General features: G+C 41.7%; 4 protein-coding genes across 6 annotated transcripts; 2 read left to right on the top strand and 2 right to left on the bottom strand.

Moving 5' to 3' along the window:
- Positions 1–284: 284 nt before the first annotated feature.
- On the top strand, positions 285–6,391 carry LOC135436136 (GPN-loop GTPase 3). The gene is made up of 3 exons (XM_064693621.1): positions 285–427; positions 487–1,145; positions 6,151–6,391. The coding sequence occupies exons 1-3, from the start codon at positions 383–385 to the stop codon at positions 6,308–6,310; spliced, it is 864 nt and encodes a 287-aa protein (XP_064549691.1). The 5' UTR covers positions 285–382; the 3' UTR covers positions 6,311–6,391.
- Positions 1,412–6,065, bottom strand: gfzf (GST-containing FLYWCH zinc-finger protein). 2 transcript variants are annotated; one of them, XM_064693619.1, is made up of 4 exons: positions 5,303–6,065; positions 2,801–4,806; positions 2,129–2,276; positions 1,412–2,062 (listed from the first exon to the last, which is right to left on the bottom strand). In XM_064693619.1, the coding sequence occupies exons 1-4, from the start codon at positions 5,756–5,758 to the stop codon at positions 1,502–1,504; spliced, it is 3,171 nt and encodes a 1,056-aa protein (XP_064549689.1). In that variant the 5' UTR covers positions 5,759–6,065; the 3' UTR covers positions 1,412–1,501. The 2 variants fall into 2 exon arrangements, with proteins under 2 accessions (XP_064549689.1, XP_064549690.1); XM_064693620.1 differs by lacking the exons at positions 2,801–4,806; positions 5,303–6,065 and adding an exon at positions 2,484–2,601.
- Positions 6,392–6,476: 85 nt separating the features above from the next.
- On the top strand, positions 6,477–9,501 carry Sas-4 (spindle assembly abnormal 4). 2 transcript variants are annotated; one of them, XM_064693833.1, is made up of 2 exons: positions 6,477–8,495; positions 8,551–9,501. In XM_064693833.1, exons 1-2 carry the CDS (start codon positions 6,552–6,554, stop codon positions 9,406–9,408), a joined length of 2,802 nt encoding a protein of 933 aa, XP_064549903.1. In that variant the 5' UTR covers positions 6,477–6,551; the 3' UTR covers positions 9,409–9,501. The 2 variants fall into 2 exon arrangements, with proteins under 2 accessions (XP_064549903.1, XP_064549902.1); XM_064693832.1 differs by having other exon boundaries at positions 8,548–9,501.
- Positions 9,502–10,239: 738 nt separating this feature from the next.
- MAGE lies at positions 10,240–11,319 on the bottom strand. Its single transcript, XM_064693834.1, has one exon. It carries the CDS (start codon positions 11,236–11,238, stop codon positions 10,441–10,443), a length of 798 nt encoding a protein of 265 aa, XP_064549904.1. The 5' UTR covers positions 11,239–11,319; the 3' UTR covers positions 10,240–10,440.
- Positions 11,320–19,009: the final 7,690 nt, after the last annotated feature.

Raw genomic sequence — 19,009 nt, 5'->3', positions numbered from 1 at the left:
CGCTGTCCTTTCGGCGCGTGTATACATTTGGTAGCACAATTTAGATGTTTATCAGCAATTAGGCTTAGCCTCAGCAGGGTGGTCGCAACTGTGGTGTGATTGAACGTTTTGATAAATCAATCCGATCATATGTAAATTAACGCGTCACATTGCTGTTTATGATGTCTGGCAGTTAAATCGCAGATTTAATTAACTGAACAGCTGTACGATGAAACCTGGTCACTTTCTATTTTAAATCTGTGAAACAGCACATCGCGGCGTTGCCACACCAGCGCATGTGCCAGAACGCAATAAAGCTTTTTTGGACGTCTTTCAACACTACATCGACCGCACGCGCATGCAATTTGCTTGCGTTTATTTAAAATTTTAAATAAAACTTAAAATGCGTTTTGCACAGATTGTTGTGGGACCCGCTGGCAGCGGCAAGGCATGCTCAAAACATACAATTTTTAATTGGGCCGGTCAAGATCTAATTGCCTTTCACAGTCTACATATTGCAGCTATATGCAACAACATGCGACGGATAGTAAGAGAAACATTCAGGTTGTTAATTTGGATCCAGCTGCGGAACACTTTAACTACTCACCGCTTGCGGACATACGAGAGCTAATACATCTGGATGATGCCATGGAAGATGAGGAGCTACACTACGGACCTAATGGGGGCTTGATATTTTGCCTAGAGTTTCTCATTGAGAATCAGGACTGGCTTAAGGCGCAACTGTGCGGCGGCGAAGATGAGCTAATGCTCGGTGAGCCAGACGATGATTATATACTGTTCGATATGCCTGGCCAAATAGAGCTGTTCACACATCTAAAGATGGGCAAACAGTTGGTGCAGCTGCTAGAATCCTGGAATTTCCGCATTTGCGTAGTCTTCTGTCTTGACTCGCAGTTCATGGTCGATGGCGCCAAGTTTATATCAGGCACCATGGCAGCACTTAGCGTCATGGCGAACATGGAGCAGCCGCATGTGAACGTGCTGACCAAAGGGGATCTGTTGAGCGCAGAAGCGCGCAAGCAGCTGGAACTATATCTGGAGCCAGACACGCACAATCTTATGGGGGAGCTGACCATTGGCACGGCATTTGGTGAGAAATACCGGAAGCTAACTGAGGCTATTGGCTCGCTCATCGAGGATTTTAGGTAAGTGACTGCAAACTATAGTAGGGCGTAAGGGAAAAAGTGTTATATACATTCTCTAAGTGTATTCTATTTCTACATATTCACTCCTCCACCTCGGAGTCGCAGTTATAGGTCTCGCCCGATCTTACACTGAAAATTTGCCTCATTTTTCTCCAATTAAGTTGATTTGTAGTTAAATTTTTAAAACAGTTTTAAAAAACCTTTACTTATGTTTAAGAGCATGCAAGGAATGGCATACAATATTCCGTATGCTCATTATTTAAATATTTTTATATAAAATTTGTATGTATATTTCAACTATCAAAGCTGGCCTTAATGCAGCAAATGCACTTAATATCTACAATTCGGCACTAGATTTATGCCTTAGGCTTGCGCGTTGGATGAAATGGGTGTTCCATTTGGGAAAGATCCGGCGGATTGTGCTCAAAAGCATTGATCTCCTGCATGCCGCTGTTGGCAATTTGCCAAAGCTCTGGATACTCCGCCTTAAAGGTGGAGTACCATTTCTGTACCAGCGGATACGGCGATAAATCAAAGTCAATGGCTTCCAGGCACAGTGTCGACGATACCAATGCAAAGTCTGCAATGGTAAGATTGTCACTTGCTGCATATTTGGTGCCCAAACGCTGCAGATACGTCTCGAACACATCGAGCGCATTCTCCACCTTCTTCAGAGACATGGGTGTGCGCTCATAGTCGAAGAATATAGGGGCCATGCTATGCGCCGAGATTGGCGCATAGTAGAAGCTCATGTTGAAGCACAAACGTTGATTGACCAGCGCCCGTTCGTTGGGCTCCTCTGGATATAGCGTCGATAGCGGCGCATACTTGTCGCACAAGTATTGCATAATAGCAATGCTCTCGGACAGATGGAAACCATCGTCGTCTAGCACAGGTATCTCCTTTTGTGGATTCATCTGCGGGTAATAAAATATTCAATTAAAACATCAATTTTACTGCTTTGATTTTTGTGTGTACCGTACCTTGGCATAGTCCACTGTGCGGTGCTCCAGCGCACAAAAGTCCACATTGATTAGCTGATATTGAATGTCCAGCGCCTTGAGGGTCATTCGCACGGCCAGCGAGGGCGGACCATCGGATACGGCGTACAGCTTCATCGTGTAAATGGGTCTGTTTGAAATTATGCAAAAAACAAAAAACACGATAGCAAATGAGTATTTGTGTCTAGTCGAACCGGTTTCGTTTGTGGCCAACAAGCGAGTTTCCATTGGACAAAAGTGAATGTTAACAAAAATCGTGTAGCTATATTGGTTACATATGTATATGTGTATTTCTTGTTGTTGTCATTAATTTTATTTTTAATATCTCGGCATTTACCTAATTGGAATCTACTCCGTAAAATTGAAGTGCGCTCTTGCAGCTTCTAAGCCCAACTGAAGCCGAAAGCCCAAACCGTTTTCAGTTTTCAATATCTGTGCAACATTTCAAGCTGCAAAAGTTAAGCTTAGTCGACTATTAATTGCCCTGTAAATAAGTTCATCTAATCTAATCTGCAATCCGGCCAATTTTGTATTCTGATAACATTCCGATACGGACTCAACTTTATTTTTGATGCTATGCTTAACCCGATTAAAAGTCTTATTGTGCACCTATTGTGTGGCATGCCCCTTTTGCTCCAATTTATCTGTACTTACTCAATACTGCCATAGTTTTCCATGTCGGTCACTTCCTCGACCACTTCGATAATTGCATCCGTGTTGTCCTCCTCTACAGTCATGAACTGCCCCTCTTCCGGTATGCATGCTTGCTCGCCATCCTCTTCCTCCTCGACGACGACGTCCTCCTCATAGTGCTGGTGCTCCTGGTCTTCTGCGTGCAACTTTTGCTTGCCAACAGCTGCATTTAACGAATCGTCCCCCTTCGCTCTGGTTGTGGATGTGCTGCTACTGTTGTGACTGCTGCTGCCTGCACTGTTGCGTGGCTTTTTATGGACCACAATGCCGTCGGTGAGATTGGAAACGTTGAGCTGTTCGACGGATAGGTCGCCATATTCCTGCTTGATTTGCTCTAGAGACTTGCCGATGAAGTGCAGTGGCCGGAACTTGAGCTTTTTATTGTTCTTCTTGTTGATCTCATTAAACAGTCGTCGTTTTATGTCGTCCTCGCTGAACGGATGACTATGGCTGTTGTATACGCGCAGAACGCGTATGGAGCCGTCCTTTTGTGTGGCCGTCGATATGCGGCTTTTGCAATTGATCTCCGGATCACGGCTCTTGATGCACACCCAATAATTGCGTGAAATGAGGCCACGATTCTTGGCATGATAGATGTAACCATCCACGCAAAGCATTTCGCTGCCTTTCGCCGAGCGTAATGTGCAGATTTTCGTTAGATCCATGTCCGAAGGCGTTGCTGTCAGCTGCGTGCTATTGCTGGTTGGCACTGTGTTGGTGCGACGCTTACGTAAATTGGTCAGTTGTGGCTTGGGTGTCGATGTGGTGGGCTCGATGACCTCCAAATCATTCGGGAGTATTTCAATTTTGGCGCTGATGTTGTCGGCGCCATCGTCCATATACTCGACAATCATTGAGGCCGCCTTGGCTTCTTCGGGCTCCATTTTGATGCCATCAATGCCAATGACCTTTTTCATAACCACGTTGGAGGGTGGTGACTGGTCTTTCGGTTTCTCATATTTGCCTTCATGTTCAGTAAGTGGCTCTCCCTCCTCCTCCTCTGTTTCCACCTCGTCCTGGCTCTCAAAGTCAATTTCCTCATTGCCAAGTGACTGTCGCCTGACCTGCACCGTTTTAAGATTGCCTCCTCGCTTCTCCATTACCTGCAGTTTCTCCTGCTTCTTCTGCTGACTAATGCGCCGCAGTATCTCCTGCAGATCGGGCTTGTGCGTATGCTCGCCGTTGATGCGCAACACCTGTGGCCCGTGCTCGACAGGATCTAATGTAACGCGAACGTGACAGCTTTGCTGTTTGTCGCGCCGCATGATGCACGTGAAGAACATGTGGCCATTCGCACGGCTCTGCGAGTCGAAGTGAAACAGATGCCGATCCAAGCACAGCACCTTGCGACCCTTAGCCGAGGGCAGAAACGTGAACTTGGTCAGATCGGTTTCGGTTAGCGGATCATAGTTGGGCGGGGACACATGGTTGTCAATGATATCAGCGGCATTAGGCCATTTAGTTTCGTCATCGAGATTGGGCTGATCATGCTGTTGAACGGGCTGCACAGACTCGGAGCTGTCTACGCCATCCATGTTCATGTACACCTCATAGTTCTCCTCGCAATCTTCTATGATAATTGAGGCGACATCATCGCCTTTCATCTCCGACTCTAAACTCAGCTCGGGGTCAAAGTACTCCAAATTGGGGCACTCCTGAAGCACTTCTACCGTTTGCTCATCGTCCACCAGAAGAATCTGATGTCTGGCAAACATTTGCATTAGCTTGTCGGCCGAATAGTGTGGATGTATATGCGCATCCGATTCCATAACATGCAAACGATGTGCACCGGCTAGCGTCGCCTCTGTGCAGATCCTGGCGGTGCATTCAATGTCCCGCTTGCGCACACACGTCCATCTGTACATGTCACCCTTGTACGACTTGCCAGCCAGATAGTAGAGATGACCGTCGATGCAAACCATGACGCGTCCATCGCGACGCCGCAGCATATAAACCCGATCTCTGTCCTGCAACAATTCAAAGGAAAGTTGTCTTAATTGATATATCATTTTATGCTATTCTTTTTTTGGGGATAGAAGTGGACTAATCCCAATTTTTGAATATTTTAAGCTTAAATAAAGCTTTTAACTTTACTCTTCAATGAGATTATTCTAATACTCAAACTAATGCAAAGTAGATAATTTGTAAATATAGAATTACGCTTCAAAAAAGTTACTACTTTTTTCATAAAATTTATGGGAAAGGTTAGTAATGAGGTTTTTAACAAGAGAAAGAAACATTGGGACTGAAGACGAATATGTGTCCAATTGTGAGAACAGAAAATCAAAATGAAAAGAATGAAAGTGTGGAAGAAAAAGTCTAAATCAATTAAATTAAGATTAACTTAATCAACTGATATTTGCGAATGTATATGGCAATAAATTATAAACTTTATCAGGGTTCAAGAGTTCCAAATTGCTTTAAACAAAATTGTTTATTACAATAATTGGCATTGGCGCACACCTCAAAGTCCAGTTGAAAGGAATATTGCAGGGATTCGCTCTCTCTGCTTGTGGATATCCATTCGGGTGGATTAAGGCCCGCCGTAGCGCGCTCGTATAGGCGGGCGCGCTTTGGCTGGGTGGTGCTGTAGGCATCGTTCATTTTCATGTTGGATAGACGCTTGCGTTGGGAGACTTTTGTTATCTCGTGATCGCTGCAGCGTGGATGCACATGCTCCTGAATAACATCGACCACAACGTGCGTCGTCTTGTCCATTGTATTTGGCACTATGGTGGAGATCCGGGATCGACATGGCGTCACTTTATCCTTCCGCCGATTGCATAGCCATCGATATGTGTTATTTTTGCCAATGCGATCAAAATGATAAAGATAATCATCCACGCAAAGCATGTCTACGCCCTTAGCGGAGCGTACCACATACACTTTGGACAAGTCCATGTCCGTTTGCTCCTCCATTGTTTTGAATTATAGTGCGGTTGTAAATTCAGGGTTTTTTAGCTGCTTTGCCGTTTTTGGTGTGTGCCCAAAAAATGTTGTATCAAAAATGAGTCTATTTTGCTCTTGTTGTTGCTGTTGCTTGGGATTTTTTGGGGTATTTTCGACACACTTGTCCGTCGCGCCAAAATTTGTGGGCGTTGCACTTAAATGCTGCAATTGAGTTGTATTTTGTTATATTACGTAAAACTAAGCTTTATTTGTAATATTAAGGTTCAGTTTATGCGCACATTTTACGACGCGACGAAAAATTATTTGCTCTAACCAGGGCTGGCAAATATGCCGCGTTGGCGTTGCCACTGTGCAGCCTGTACATTTATGAGATTAAACTAATGTTTTTATATTTTTTGTAGTTTGGTGCGATTTTTTCCACTGAACGTAGACGATGAGGAGAGTATTGGTGATCTTTTGCTGCAGATTGACAGCATTATGCAGTATGGAGAGGACGCTGACGTGCAAGTCCGTGATTTTGATGAGCCGGAGGAAAACCAAGACCGGGAACCGGATATGTAGGGATCTTCAAATGCAATGTAAATAAATTAAAATAGGTATAAATATAAAAACAACATAATTAAAGCGTTTTTTAAAGGATTATTTTCCGATGTTTATGTTTAATTTAAAGCCTGCAGCCCTGGTTTCTGGGCTGTTATACCCACACTTTCCAACACTTTTATTTAGGTGTTTTTTTGAATGCATAGCGTCGGATTCCATGCATATAAACAATAAAAATACTTCATGATATTCCAAGCAAAATATGGAAGGTTCAAATGAAAATAGTATCGCCGCTTCAGCTGCAACGCCTCAGGATATATCGACACGCTTAGCCGCACTAAATCGCTGGCAAGAGGAGCAGAAACGCCTGTTGGAGGAGCGTCAAAACACTCAGCGTTTAATGTTGGGCTTGGAGCAGCGCAATATGTACCAAATGCTTGGACTACTGCACAAAGATCTTAAGAGCAGAGACAACAACATTGCAGATGTAAGTTTAACAGAAAACAATGACGGGCAAAGTAAAGAACAGGACCAGGAGCAAACATTAACCATAGAAATGCCTCGCCATGCGAACTACCAGCAGGAAGAGGATAAAGCTCAACAAGAGTTCGAACTCGCAGAGATTGCTACTGGCCGAATAAGTCCGCGACCAGCGAAGCCCAAACGTCCGTTTCTACGCCGTGGTGATGGTCTAAAACAGCGCTTTAAAGTTGATCCGGATAAATTGCGTCTTAACAATTTGCCGCGCTACAAGTTTGCCAATGCACATCCAGAGTACCGCACGCCAACATCGGACAAACCGAAAAAACGTAGTATCTTAAAGACCCACAAAGAGTCAGGTGCTGTAGAAAAAGCAAGTGCACAGCCTCCACCTCTTCTATCGCTCAAAGAGCAGCGCTTTCAGCAGCTATTGATGAATGCCAAGCATGTGTGCAGCTCCACCCCGGATCTAAAGTCTTCCTATACCTCGACCAACAACACCAACTCCAGCGTATCGCCCAAGGTGCACTTTGTCGAACTTAACGATGCAGAGCAAGCCAAAGGACAAACAGCTGATGATGAACAGTCCTCCTGCGAGACAAGCTCCAGTGCACTGGTAAACGTATGCTGGGCCAAGGTGCTGGACACACAGCAAATAAAGCCTCCAGTTCTGCATCGACGCACGGCCCAAATACGCGTTGAAAACGACGACAATGTCAGCATCTTTGAGTTGCTTGAACAGAAGGCGCGTGAGGGCAACATTGATATGAACTCCAGCTTTATACGTACATTCATGGCACGCAAAGAACAACGACGTCAGGTAGACACTGCCGACGAGAGTGATCAGATAGTAATTACCGAGCAATTGCGCGAAATGCGACTACAGCCAGAAGTGTCTGAGGTCATCAGTGAAAACGATGAAGATGAGGATGAGGACGAGGAGAACACTACCTTGATCAGGACGCCGCTAAAGATTGGCGGAGGAAAGACTCAGGTGCACGTGCGCTTCTCCGACTCCAATGAGACTCATGAATATTCAGATGAGGCAACGCTGCAAGAGGGCACGAATGTGCAGCTCTTCGAGGAATTTAAAACGGCGCTGTTTCAGGCTCTGGAACAGAGATCGGCTCAACAGACAAAGAGCGCCGCTAGCGATGAGCCATTAACGCAAGAGCTGCAAATTCAAGCGAATCTGGTGCGGACGCGTCTTCAGGAACTGGAAACAGAAATAGCCACATTTAAAGAACAAAATGCGCAGCTGCTGCGGCTTAAGCAACAGCACGAGCTGGATCAAGCCAAGTGCGCCCAGGAGCATTTGGAGGCAATGGATCGTGTGCATGATGAGAAAATACAAGCCGAAATCTATTTGCATGATGAGCGGATGAAGATAGAGGAGGAGCGTCGCAAATTCGAGCAGCAAATGCGACTTCAAAAGAGCAATGTTAATAGCAAAGAGAAAAAGGAGCTGGCGGCGTTAAAGCAAGAGGTGGAGGCACTTCAGCTGCAGCTCAAACAAAAGGATCAGACTCACGTGTCAGCGCAGGCGCGACTTCGTGCTCAGCTGCGTGCTACCGAAAAGGAACAGCGCAACTACAGGGACGAGATCGAGCTGCTTAGTCGCGAAAACAAGCGACTGGAGCAGGAGCTAGTTAAGATTTCGCGCGAGAACAACAGCAAAATGCTGCAGGAAATCAACCGGAACATTGCGCGTTTAGCGCCGAAGGTGGTAAGTGCTGACTAACATATTGAAATGAAACGAACTCAAGTTATAAATTTAGCAGGAGACAGCGCTGCCTACGGCAAAGCATATGGACGAGAATGGAAAACGCCAAGCCAAATCCATAAGTAACATCTTGCAGGACTCGGCGGCGACCAAACAGCGTGTGTCCAGTCGTCGCCACAGCTGCAGTCGAAGTCGCAAGAAATCAGAGGAACTGAATGAAAGTTATGCCTCGAGCAGCTCCTGTGACATAGACGAGGTTGTGCCCCTAAAAGCTGCGAAACCAAAACCTGCGGCCCCGGTCGCTGTCGAAATAGCCGTTGCCGAACATAACAACAGCAGCAACAGCGAGTTTAAGCGTGAAATTGTAAATGCAGACGGTAGTAAGGACATTTGGTATCCAAATGGCAATCTTAAGAAGATCAGCGCAGATGGCATGAGCGTGCGCATGTTGTATTTTAATAAGGATATCAAGGAGACAGATATACGCGCCGGCACGACCAAGTATTATTACGCAGAGACGAACACGTGGCACACTAGCTATCTGGATGGTCTAGAAATACTCGAGTTTCCCAATGGACAAACCGAGCATCGTCACAAAAATGGCATTATCGAGATTCACTTTCCAAACAATACCATCAAAACGGTCGATCCCAGTAATACGGAAAAATTGGAGGAATGGCGCTACGCGGATGGCACGCATCTAGTGCAGCTGCGCAACGGTGACAAGATATTAAATCTGCCCAATGGTCAGAAGGAAATACACACCAAATTGAACAAGCGGCGCGAGTATCCCGATGGCACTGTCAAGCTCGTCTATCCCGATGGCAGCCAAGAAACACGTTACTCCAACGGGCGTGTGCGTCTCAAAGACAAGGATGGCGTGCTGGTAATGGACACGGATTATGCCAAGTATTAGAAGTGTTTATCATCTAGATATAGGTATACAAATATTTAATGCAATTTAATGTAATTAGTTATGCATAAAATAAATAAAAATTGTTGTCTTTAATTCACAATAAGAGAATATGATTCTTGGAGCAGATCGAGCGTAGACGTACTGAAGCTTTAATCTGCTCTCCACCAAAGACATTCTGTTCATTCTCATTGTTCTTAACATAATGCTACGAAGAGGACAAATACTTGAGTATTACTAGTTATATAATCGGAGCCGGATGGCGATAATCGCATCGGGGCTCCGGAAAAGCTTTAACGTACCGTCGAGACTTCTTTTTGAACCCAAAACTTTGATTATCTCGTTTCTATCCTCTATAGCTTCATCAAAGACAAAATGGTTGTTTTGGTGGTTGACGACACTTTCTCTAAAACTAAGGATATCGAAGCTAGAGTTCTCCAGGGCAGCGTACTTGCTCCAGCTGTTTGTTTAGTAGAAGGATCCCAGTCGGCGTTCTCAGATTAAATACGGGGGCATCTTGGTAAAAAGGCAAGCCAAGCTCTGGCAAGGGATCTTAAGGTTCCCATGTTGGAGGGTCTACTAGGAGAGCATTACTCCTGTCTCTCTACGTCTGAACCTAATTTACTTGCAAGAAGTCTTTACAGATGGCTTTTCAAAGGAAATTTCACAGGTCTAACTTCACAATTATCTTTTAAAACAACATTTAAGATAATTATTTATGTTACGTATTGTAAGTCAATTAATGCAGAACCATGCTAAAGCAAAGCATTAATAAATTATCTACGAAAAATGGCTTACAAGGTAAACAATACTTTGCCATAACAGGAGAAGGCCTTATAGATTATTTGTTTATGGGTTGCTTTTTGAAGGGATATAAAGACCATTAAGGAACTAATCCCTTGGTAAATTGGCTGCTATTATCTTAGTCTTTTTTACAAAGTAATAAACAGGTCATATAGTTACAAATCAAAAATAAAACAATTTCCTTACTGAATAAAATACACTTATAATCTAGTTGCACTTGTATTGAACGATTCATTGGCTGTCCAACAGATGTTGTGACTCCGAAAAGCTGGCATCGGTGTTATCCGCGGCTAGAGCAGAGGCTTGCAGCATCTCGGGATTATCCACGCCTTCAGCCATCATAAGCTGTTGCTGAAAGAAAGCTTCGTCCTGGTCAAACAGTTTGGATGCAAACTTGACAACTTGTGGATAAGTAAACACGCATTTGGCACGCAGCCCCCAACTGTAGGTAATCTTGGGATCGTCGTAGGGACTAAGCTGTGAGCGCTCTCGCTTCAGATATTGTTGTTTCACGAACGTATCCTCGATCAGTTTGGATATGTTTTCGCCAAAGTATCCATGCTCCTCGTGCACGTTAACTCCCATCATGTCCAGCATGCCGTAGAGCTTGTCCTCCTCTATGTGATTACCGCGCAAAAAGATGTACGTAAGTATAATGTAGAGCAATGTAAACTGTGGACGCTGGGCGGCCGTTAGTTCGTATGTGGATGCCGCCGGTGCCTCGGCTATGCAAACGTATCTCTTGGGAGTTCCTTCCAGCTGGACAAGCTTAATGCCATAGCGTGTTTCAAGGAGTTGGGTGACTAATGCAAATCGCTTGTTCACCTCGTTCTTGCTATCCGCCAAAGGCATCAAATCGTTGTACTTGATCGGCACCTTATTCGCCGAATGACACAGAATATAATTCAGAATGGCGCGCACTTGGTGGTCTATCTCAACCTGTGATGCTTCCGCTTGGGTTGGCACCGTCCGCGACTGCGAATGCGTTGTATTGGCTCTCCGTGAGGCATTTCGCGAGCTGCTGGCCATTGTTAATTTGATATTAGCTTAAACTAATTTTTACTTGAGCGCGAAATCGCAAGCAGCTGCTAAAAATTGCCATAGGGTTGCCAACTTTGCGGAGCACTGTTAAATCGGACAGTGGCCAGTATGAGTATTCTGTTAACTGTAATCGATAACTTATCGAAGTAAACATTTCAATAAGCAACATGCCAGAAGGAACACTTAAATAATATATATTGTGTTTTATTAAATGGATTGTGATGGGCAAAATAATGCATAAGGGAAAGAGGTTCATACAATCTTTTTATATTGAACTTTTATATATTTTATATAATATATTATTTTAATGAACAATTTGAAACGCTTTAGTCTTCTGTTATATCTCTGTTATATTTGCCAGATTCAATGTTAATTTAAATAATTTACACTTTTGTTTTGCCAATTGAACCTTTTTAAGTTTTTTGGATTATTGTTAATTTTTAAATCTCATTGAGACAAGTAGTTATTGTTATTTTAATGGCTACAGAATCTAAAGTTTTAATAGCAAATCAAACGAACGTATTGCTGAAGCTTTTGAGGTAAGAAAATAGCTAAGACCAAAAATGGTGTGCTAAAATGAATTGGGATCTCTGAAAATACCGTTAATGGCTTGATTTGCATGTCTAAGCCGGCCCCAAAGTGTGATTTATAAATCCCATTAACCTTGCACTTAAAATTTTCACTTTGCGCACTTTCATTAACAATTAGCTCGTTGAGGGAATCAAAGTGTGCCAAAGTACTTGAGAGCATAGTAGCCCTTAAGTTCATCTACATACTCTAACAATGGGCCTATGATTTTTATTGATTAATTGCCTGCTGCTCGGCATTTTGCCAGCTAAGCACAGTCTAATTGCATTTCAGTTAACTGACGCCCGTTCTCACTGTCGGTCTGTAGAGTTCTCTAAGCGCAAAGGCTTTTCGGCTTTTCACATTTCCCTGCAACTGACATTGATGAGCATTCAAATTGCATTTATCAGTGAAATTGTAGTGTTTTTTAATTAAAATGGCAAAAATATTCGCCGATCAGCAGGAAGCAAACAACTTTCAAAACTAAATGCGAATGACATGCACGGTCAACATTCACCCCGTCAGACAGACAGACAGTCAGACAGACGGACAGACAGACAGACAGACCAACAAACGGCTCGACCGACGTAATGAAATTGAAATGCATTTTGTGCATTTTGTGCAGACACGCGCCCAGACTGCTCCGTGGACCCGTCTGCCGGCTTTGGTTAAACATAGTTTATTGCCTTGAAATGTGTGTTTTAGTGAAAACTAGTTATGTACCTGCGTCTGGATCTGTTGCGACTGCGTAACTCTTGCCACACACACCACACACACACATGTGCACACACACAGTCACACACGTTGTAATTATGTGCAGGCGGAAGGCTCTCTTGAGCACAATCTGTTTGGCCAGGCGGCAAGTCTTTATTAATGTTCCATTGTAGCACCTAAAACAATGTGAATTTCAGCTTAGAAATGAATGCGTACCTTTTGTTATCACCTGTCAGAAATATCAAGAGTTCCGTTTATTTGTGTATTCTTTGATGCTCGAACAAGAACTTTGACTTGGCTAAAAATTAGCATATGAACGGATCGCGGCTTGCGAATTCTCATATTGGGCGAGGTTATAATTATAATCCACCTAAAGTGAAATGTCACGAGCTGTACAATTTTGTAAAAACTTGCTGGCCACATGCATGAGTAAACAATAACAAAAACACACACACACACACAAATGCGTTGACGTTGGCTTTCTACACACAGCTTTGGCTTTCAAAATGCGCAGTGTAATGTCAACTTTGTCAGCTACAAGTGCTTTTTTTATGGCGTCTGGCTAATTGTAGTCAGCGAAGAAAATTTGGAAAAGAAAGTCAAGGTCTTTGGCAAGACTGCGACAACAAAGTTGCCCTACAGCTTTGAAGCTGTAAAAGCCATTAAGATTTAGCAAATCGGAGACCGCAAGTCATTTAGAATTTCCATGATAAAGCGCAACGGGTTGTGTTGAAATAGCTTAACAAAAAACTATTAATAAATTAATAATAACAAAATTTCAAATAACAAAGAGAATAATAATCAAGCTCAAATGCGAAAGTCGTGGCTGGGATATTCGTATGGCAAAAATGTCTTAAATATTTTGTTTACAATAACTTGTTTTTCTTTGAAAAGTCAACTAAACTCAACTAGGGAGGGCCCGACTAAGAGATACCCTGAACGCAGCGAAGAGCTGCTATGATAAATATTCTAGCTACGTTCTATATATATGCAGATATGCAGGTGTGCTTCATCTTACCTTAGCCCCACACTTTTACTGTCCGATCTTTTTAATATTTTCGGGGCAAAACTTTCCCATTCCAAAAGTGTGTATACAGCAAAGCCCAATCTGCCCTTTAGCTTTAGAAATGCAGTTTTTTTTACTGGGAACTGGAACTGGGGAGATTTCAAAAGAGTAAACTCTTTTCGATATTTTTACAGCCTGCAAGAATCTATACTCTATATTTGGCTTCTTTAGCTCTTAAAGTCTCCGAAGTATGCTCTAAGAATAGGATTTCGATTTGATGAAGACCTGCAAGTTATCAACGATTAGAAACTAATTTGATCTGCGTTAGCAATAGGAGAAGCTACGTTTAAAATATCTATTCTCTAGCTTTTATGATTTCCGAGATCGACGCGTTCATATATACATACGGACAGACAGACAGACAGACAGACAGAGAGACAGACAGACGGCTAGCTCGACTTGTCTCTTGATGTTGCATAAGAATTCTTTTTTTTTGGTCGGATATGCTTTATTCTGCGCGCTACATAGATATTCTTAAAATTATTATACCCTTGAATGTATTTGGTGGGTATAAGAAAAGTAAGACTCAGTTGTGATATATTTTTCATTCAATTCATACGTGTGCTACAAGCACTTAAACCAGTCCACAATATCCGCCGCAATGTTAGAAAAAAATATTCAGCCATATTAGCCGGCTGTTCTTGGCTTAAGCTGGTTGCTGTGCCGAACTGTGCTGTGCTTGAAAGTGGTCTACCTTCAGCGGGCTGTTCGGCATTCTTGTCGAACGGGTGTCAAGCTGCTCGTGAAGTGCACACGCGCCTCCGGCAACGGCGACGGCGACGGCAGCAACTCCAGCCTCTGAGCCGGCATTTTGATTAGATCGAATCATGACTGTGCTGCGAGACCAGTTTTGGAATTTGTGCTAAATATCAATAGGGTTAACAATTAACCACATATTTTCCATTTGCATTATTCATGCTGCGAGACGTCCATAAGTTCTGTTCCAATTAAGATATTGCCATGTTGACCCAAATAGCCTAAGAGATGCCTGGCCCCAACATTTAATCAGTTTTGCTTGCCCGACTCACTAGTAAATGGTTGCGCTGATAATCAAATTAGGCGCTTATCAGCAAATTTTGCAACGGTGCAACAATAAAACAACAATAGCATTAATTAACGAGTAAAAAATGTAAATACTGGCGACCAAGTTCACTCGTGCATGCCAAATCGCGCATACGCACCGTGTGCTGCGGTACACAAAAGCCACCGAACTGCATGTCGCTATGGGTCCAGAGTATTTTTCTCTATTTAATATATAATAAAAAGCGCTAAGCGGATTTCAAATATTTATGGTGGGGAAAAAACAAACAGTTTGTACGCTTTGAGCAGAGCTCAACTTGATATTGCCAAATAAAAAATGCTTGCAGAGTGACTAATTTATTAAAAGTTAGCGGATGAACAATTAATACTTATAAATGACCCGCACTTATCTTCTGTTTATATACCAATACATACATATATATACATGCTTATTGACTCTCTTTAGCCAAAAAAATATTTGTGGCTACATTTCGTGAAGGTCATCAAGAAGTTGTTGTTTTTTATTTATTTCCTCCGGCGCTTGTTGCGGTCTGTGTTTGGGTTTTGCCTTCAGATTTTTATTGCTTTTATTGCTCTTGAGATTCACGATCACGATGGCTATTCTAACTGCTTTTTTTTAACTTTTATATCTAATCTATTAACGGCATGTGATCTTTATGGCTCCAAAGTGGGCCAACAAAAGCCAATGCTTCTTCTACTTCACTTTATATTAAAAAAATGGTTTTAATTATGAATACAATCATATCTTTTTTTTTGTTACACTAATTAAATTATGAATTAAGTACACTCATATCTTAAAAGGCATTGATTTTTTTTTGCTATATCAAGAGTCTAATTAAATGTTTGCTGCCTGCATATAAATTATAAAGTTTTATGAGGGCTTGAAATACTCTTGCAATGCGTCACCTGGTTCATCCGAAAATACCCCACATAATTCTGTACGCTGGGCAAATATTAAACAGTTGCTCATAAAATTGAATTCATTTTAGTGACGTTTTTTAAGCAACTTTCGCAGCGCGTGAAGGTCGATTGACAACTTTTTTAACAGACTCGTATCGAACGTGACAAATGTGAATCACAGTGTTTTTTTTTTCTTTTTCGTATTTAGTATGCAGTCCTCAACTTTGTCGCCAACAGCCTTGGGCAAACATTTGCATTTGAGAAAAAATATTTACCATAAAATGATTACATCAATCTTGGCCCGCTTCCTGTGTGAAAACTTTCACAACGGGCACCTAAAATTGCAATATTTTGTTATGCTTTTTTTTTTTTTTAATAATTTTTGTATCGCAACTTTTTTGGGCCAAATGATGCCCTAGCTGCGTCGCACGCAGATCACTGAGGAGTCACGGCCATGGCTCTGAGACTGACTGGCCAATATGTCAACGACTCTTGCGGCTGGCGTCAAAATGTCAAACGACTATTTAAATGACACTTTGAAGAGTTTGTTTGTTTGGTTTTGTGGGTCAATTGCTAGCCAAACAACTTGAGCTTGTTTAGGCAATGACTAAATTTGAAATGTATTTGTGTTATAAGAGCTTTTATTGTGCATATTATACTTATATGTAGTCTTTGGCATTGGACAAGCACACATGTGTACACCTGTGTCAATAATTTACTAGCTGTACTTTATTCAAAAAAACAGAACACTGTGGTGCGCTGAAGGAGGAGGCTAACCTTTCTCTCAGCTGATAAGGGAAGAAGTACGGCTTGTGAGCCGTGAGCGATTACCAGAGAAACTTTTAAGCCTATTCAAATAAATATCATAATTCATTCATCATAAATATCATTGCATCGACTCTGGTCATAATTATATTGAATATTTTTAGTTATACTTAAGTGGAACAATATAAAAAGCTTGGCAAATGCTGAAGTAAAAGTAAACTCAGCTTCTTTTCACTCACATTTCGGCATTCTTTCGCAGATAAGTTAATATTGCTCGACAAATATTACCAGAAATTAACATTAGCAGGTGCTCTGTCGGGAGTGTCCTACTTGTGGATACTTTGGACCCAGCGCAGAGCTGCCGTTGCAATCATTCAAGCTTCTTTCAATTCATACATATATATACATAAATACGTACATACATACATACATGCATAGTTACGGTTGATGACCCATACTATGGGATCGTTAATGATAAGCTTTGTTATTTGAAATATACTAGATCTGCGTATGCCATAGTACAAGAGTATACACACCAAATTTGGTGTCTCTAGCTCTTAGAAGCTCTAAGTTCTCCATAACAAAATAGGAATTATCGATTTTTATCGATCTCATGGAAACGATGGAAGCTATCGATTATTTAAAACAATCTAGATCTGGGTGTGTAATGAGAGAAGAAAACTTTAAAATTTGTCCGAGATCGTCATACATACGGAAAGGCAGGCGGTCATGGCTAGTTAGACTCGGTTTTTGATGCTGAACAAGACTATGTATAGTTTATTGGGCCGGAGATGCATCCTTCTGCTGTTACATAAATTCGCTCAAATCAATATATATTTACCAATTTTCCATGGCTATAAAATAAAAATACATTGGAAATATAACACTACCAGCGTTTGTAGATTTGCTAGGAAAAGCTTGAATTCCATAATAATGATGTATAATTATAAGAGAATAGGAGACTTCCTCATGTCCATAGAGATCAGAAGGCACATATTAAATTAAAAAAAAAAAAGAAAAAGTTTCTTATTCATTAAACAACTTAAAAAGGCGACCTTGAAAGCTCTCCCATATTTATTTATCCTTTCTTTATCTTTAATTTAAATTTAAGTCATTTTAATGCATATTTTGTGATCTATTTGTCACATTTTTGTAGCTATTTGCTTTAAAGTAAACTAAGCCATATTAAGCAGCATATTTTGTCAATAGCTTTAAGGCCCATGTTTAATTATATTTATTTGTTAGCATATGATCGTTTTTCGTCATCCATCATTTGATTAAGCTAGTCTCGGTAATTCGATATGCGTGTGATTTGTCATCAGTAAATCTGATACTAACGAAGTGACTGCAGTCTAGGGAAAGTTTAATAATAATAATTTCCTACTATGATTAAACGAATTAAAAACATGAATTTTGTACAGAAATCTACATAGAAATGAGCCGAATGCCAAGTCAAAAATATTTCCACGTTATATAAAAGCGCAAGCGAATTTGGATGAGAGGCCAAGTATACGGGGATATTATTATGAGGGTTTCATTGCTGATGTCTTCATTTCGGTTACACATGAAAATGTGCGCGTCAAATCACACAGAGGTTTTTTTGTGTTATTTGTAACGCAAAGCCAAACCCGAATCATGAAATCAAAGTAATCTCATTTCGTGGCCCAGGCCAAGCTGGTTGCAACAATTTAAAAGAGCTACAGATAGCAACAAATGTGTGCTTCAATTCGTTTTCAGCTTTTCCTTATTTGGTCATTAAAAGCGTTTAGCTAATTGGTTTGGCAACGGAGCCAAATGTTTTTGGGTCTCATTACGTCAATATCTTGCTTTTCGGATTACTTTATTTGTGGGCTAGTCGGCAGTTAAGTAAATTAAAGCCATACTGCGATCATATACAAATAATGTATTTTCGATAAATACTTATATTTCTTATGCATCTGTGTATGTATATCTGATAAGAGCATTAAATAATTGTACATGTACATACATATATCTTGCCCAATACATTACCAAATTAATTGATAAAAATATTAGCCGCCTTAATTGAGCAAACCCGGGAAAGATTGAGCATGTGGCCGAATGTGTAGCAGCTGCTGTTGCTGTGTGTGTGTCTGTGTGTTTGTGTGTGTGTGTGTGTGTGTGTGGTGTTGTCAAGTCGGTTAAGCGACATGCCACCAAAAATGATTGACAATCACTTTATAAACAATTTCGTTTGTGGCCCGTGACTCGGAGACTGCCAGACACCGCGAGACACCCAATACATTCGCATTCGCTGCCGCTGCTGCTGCTTCCCCATTGAAGTCGACGGCGGCAACCAGTTGCATATGAAAGTAAAAGTAAAGCAACGCAGTCGAAAACAAATGCATGCCTCAGACTATGTATGTAATACGCCTATATGCACATACATAAGCAGCGTGCATTTTAATGCAGCCGAGCAGACATATACACATGTATATAAGTATAAACACGCTCCTACATATATAAAACAAACAAAAGCCAAGCTCAAGCAGACAGCGACACCGGTTGTGCCTGCAGACAAGTTGTATGTATATGTATATATACCCATATATCTACTCAAATATATATGCGAGCATTTAGTCACAAATGAAATGCGTTCAAAAAGGCCGCTGCGCTTGCTGGCCGAAACGCAGACGCTGATAAAAATATTGAAAGTCCAACCGAAATATAGCCGAAATGCTTATGAGC

Source organism: Drosophila montana, unplaced genomic scaffold, assembly GCF_035044405.1.
Source record: "Drosophila montana isolate Dmon_TW-CO22-7 unplaced genomic scaffold, ASM3504440v1 contig_3733_1, whole genome shotgun sequence".
Classification (NCBI taxonomy): Eukaryota; Metazoa; Arthropoda; class Insecta; order Diptera; family Drosophilidae; genus Drosophila; species Drosophila montana.
This window is presented reverse-complemented; position numbering and strand designations above follow the sequence as displayed.

Bases quoted from the DNA above. Each gene is read 5' to 3' on its own strand.
- Sas-4 (XM_064693832.1), top strand. From the start codon at position 6,552: ATGGAAGGTTCAAATGAAAATAGTATCGCCGCTTCAGCTGCAACGCCT. The intron at 8,496-8,547 runs GTAAGTGCTGAC...TTATAAATTTAG, and splicing joins CGCGTTTAGCGCCGAAGGTG to CAGGAGACAGCGCTGCCTAC.
- gfzf (XM_064693619.1), bottom strand. From the start codon at position 5,758: ATGGAGGAGCAAACGGACATGGACTTGTCCAAAGTGTATGTGGTACGC. The intron at 4,807-5,302 runs GTGTGCGCCAAT...GAATTGTTGCAG, and splicing joins CCTTTCAACTGGACTTTGAG to GACAGAGATCGGGTTTATAT. The intron at 2,063-2,128 runs GTACGGTACACA...TATTACCCGCAG, and splicing joins GCACAGTGGACTATGCCAAG to ATGAATCCACAAAAGGAGAT.
- LOC135436136 (XM_064693621.1), top strand. From the start codon at position 383: ATGCGTTTTGCACAGATTGTTGTGGGACCCGCTGGCAGCGGCAAG. The intron at 428-486 runs GCATGCTCAAAA...TGCCTTTCACAG, and splicing joins GACCCGCTGGCAGCGGCAAG to TCTACATATTGCAGCTATAT. The intron at 1,146-6,150 runs GTAAGTGACTGC...TATTTTTTGTAG, and splicing joins TCGCTCATCGAGGATTTTAG to TTTGGTGCGATTTTTTCCAC.
- MAGE (XM_064693834.1), bottom strand. From the start codon at position 11,238: ATGGCCAGCAGCTCGCGAAATGCCTCACGGAGAGCCAATACAACGCAT.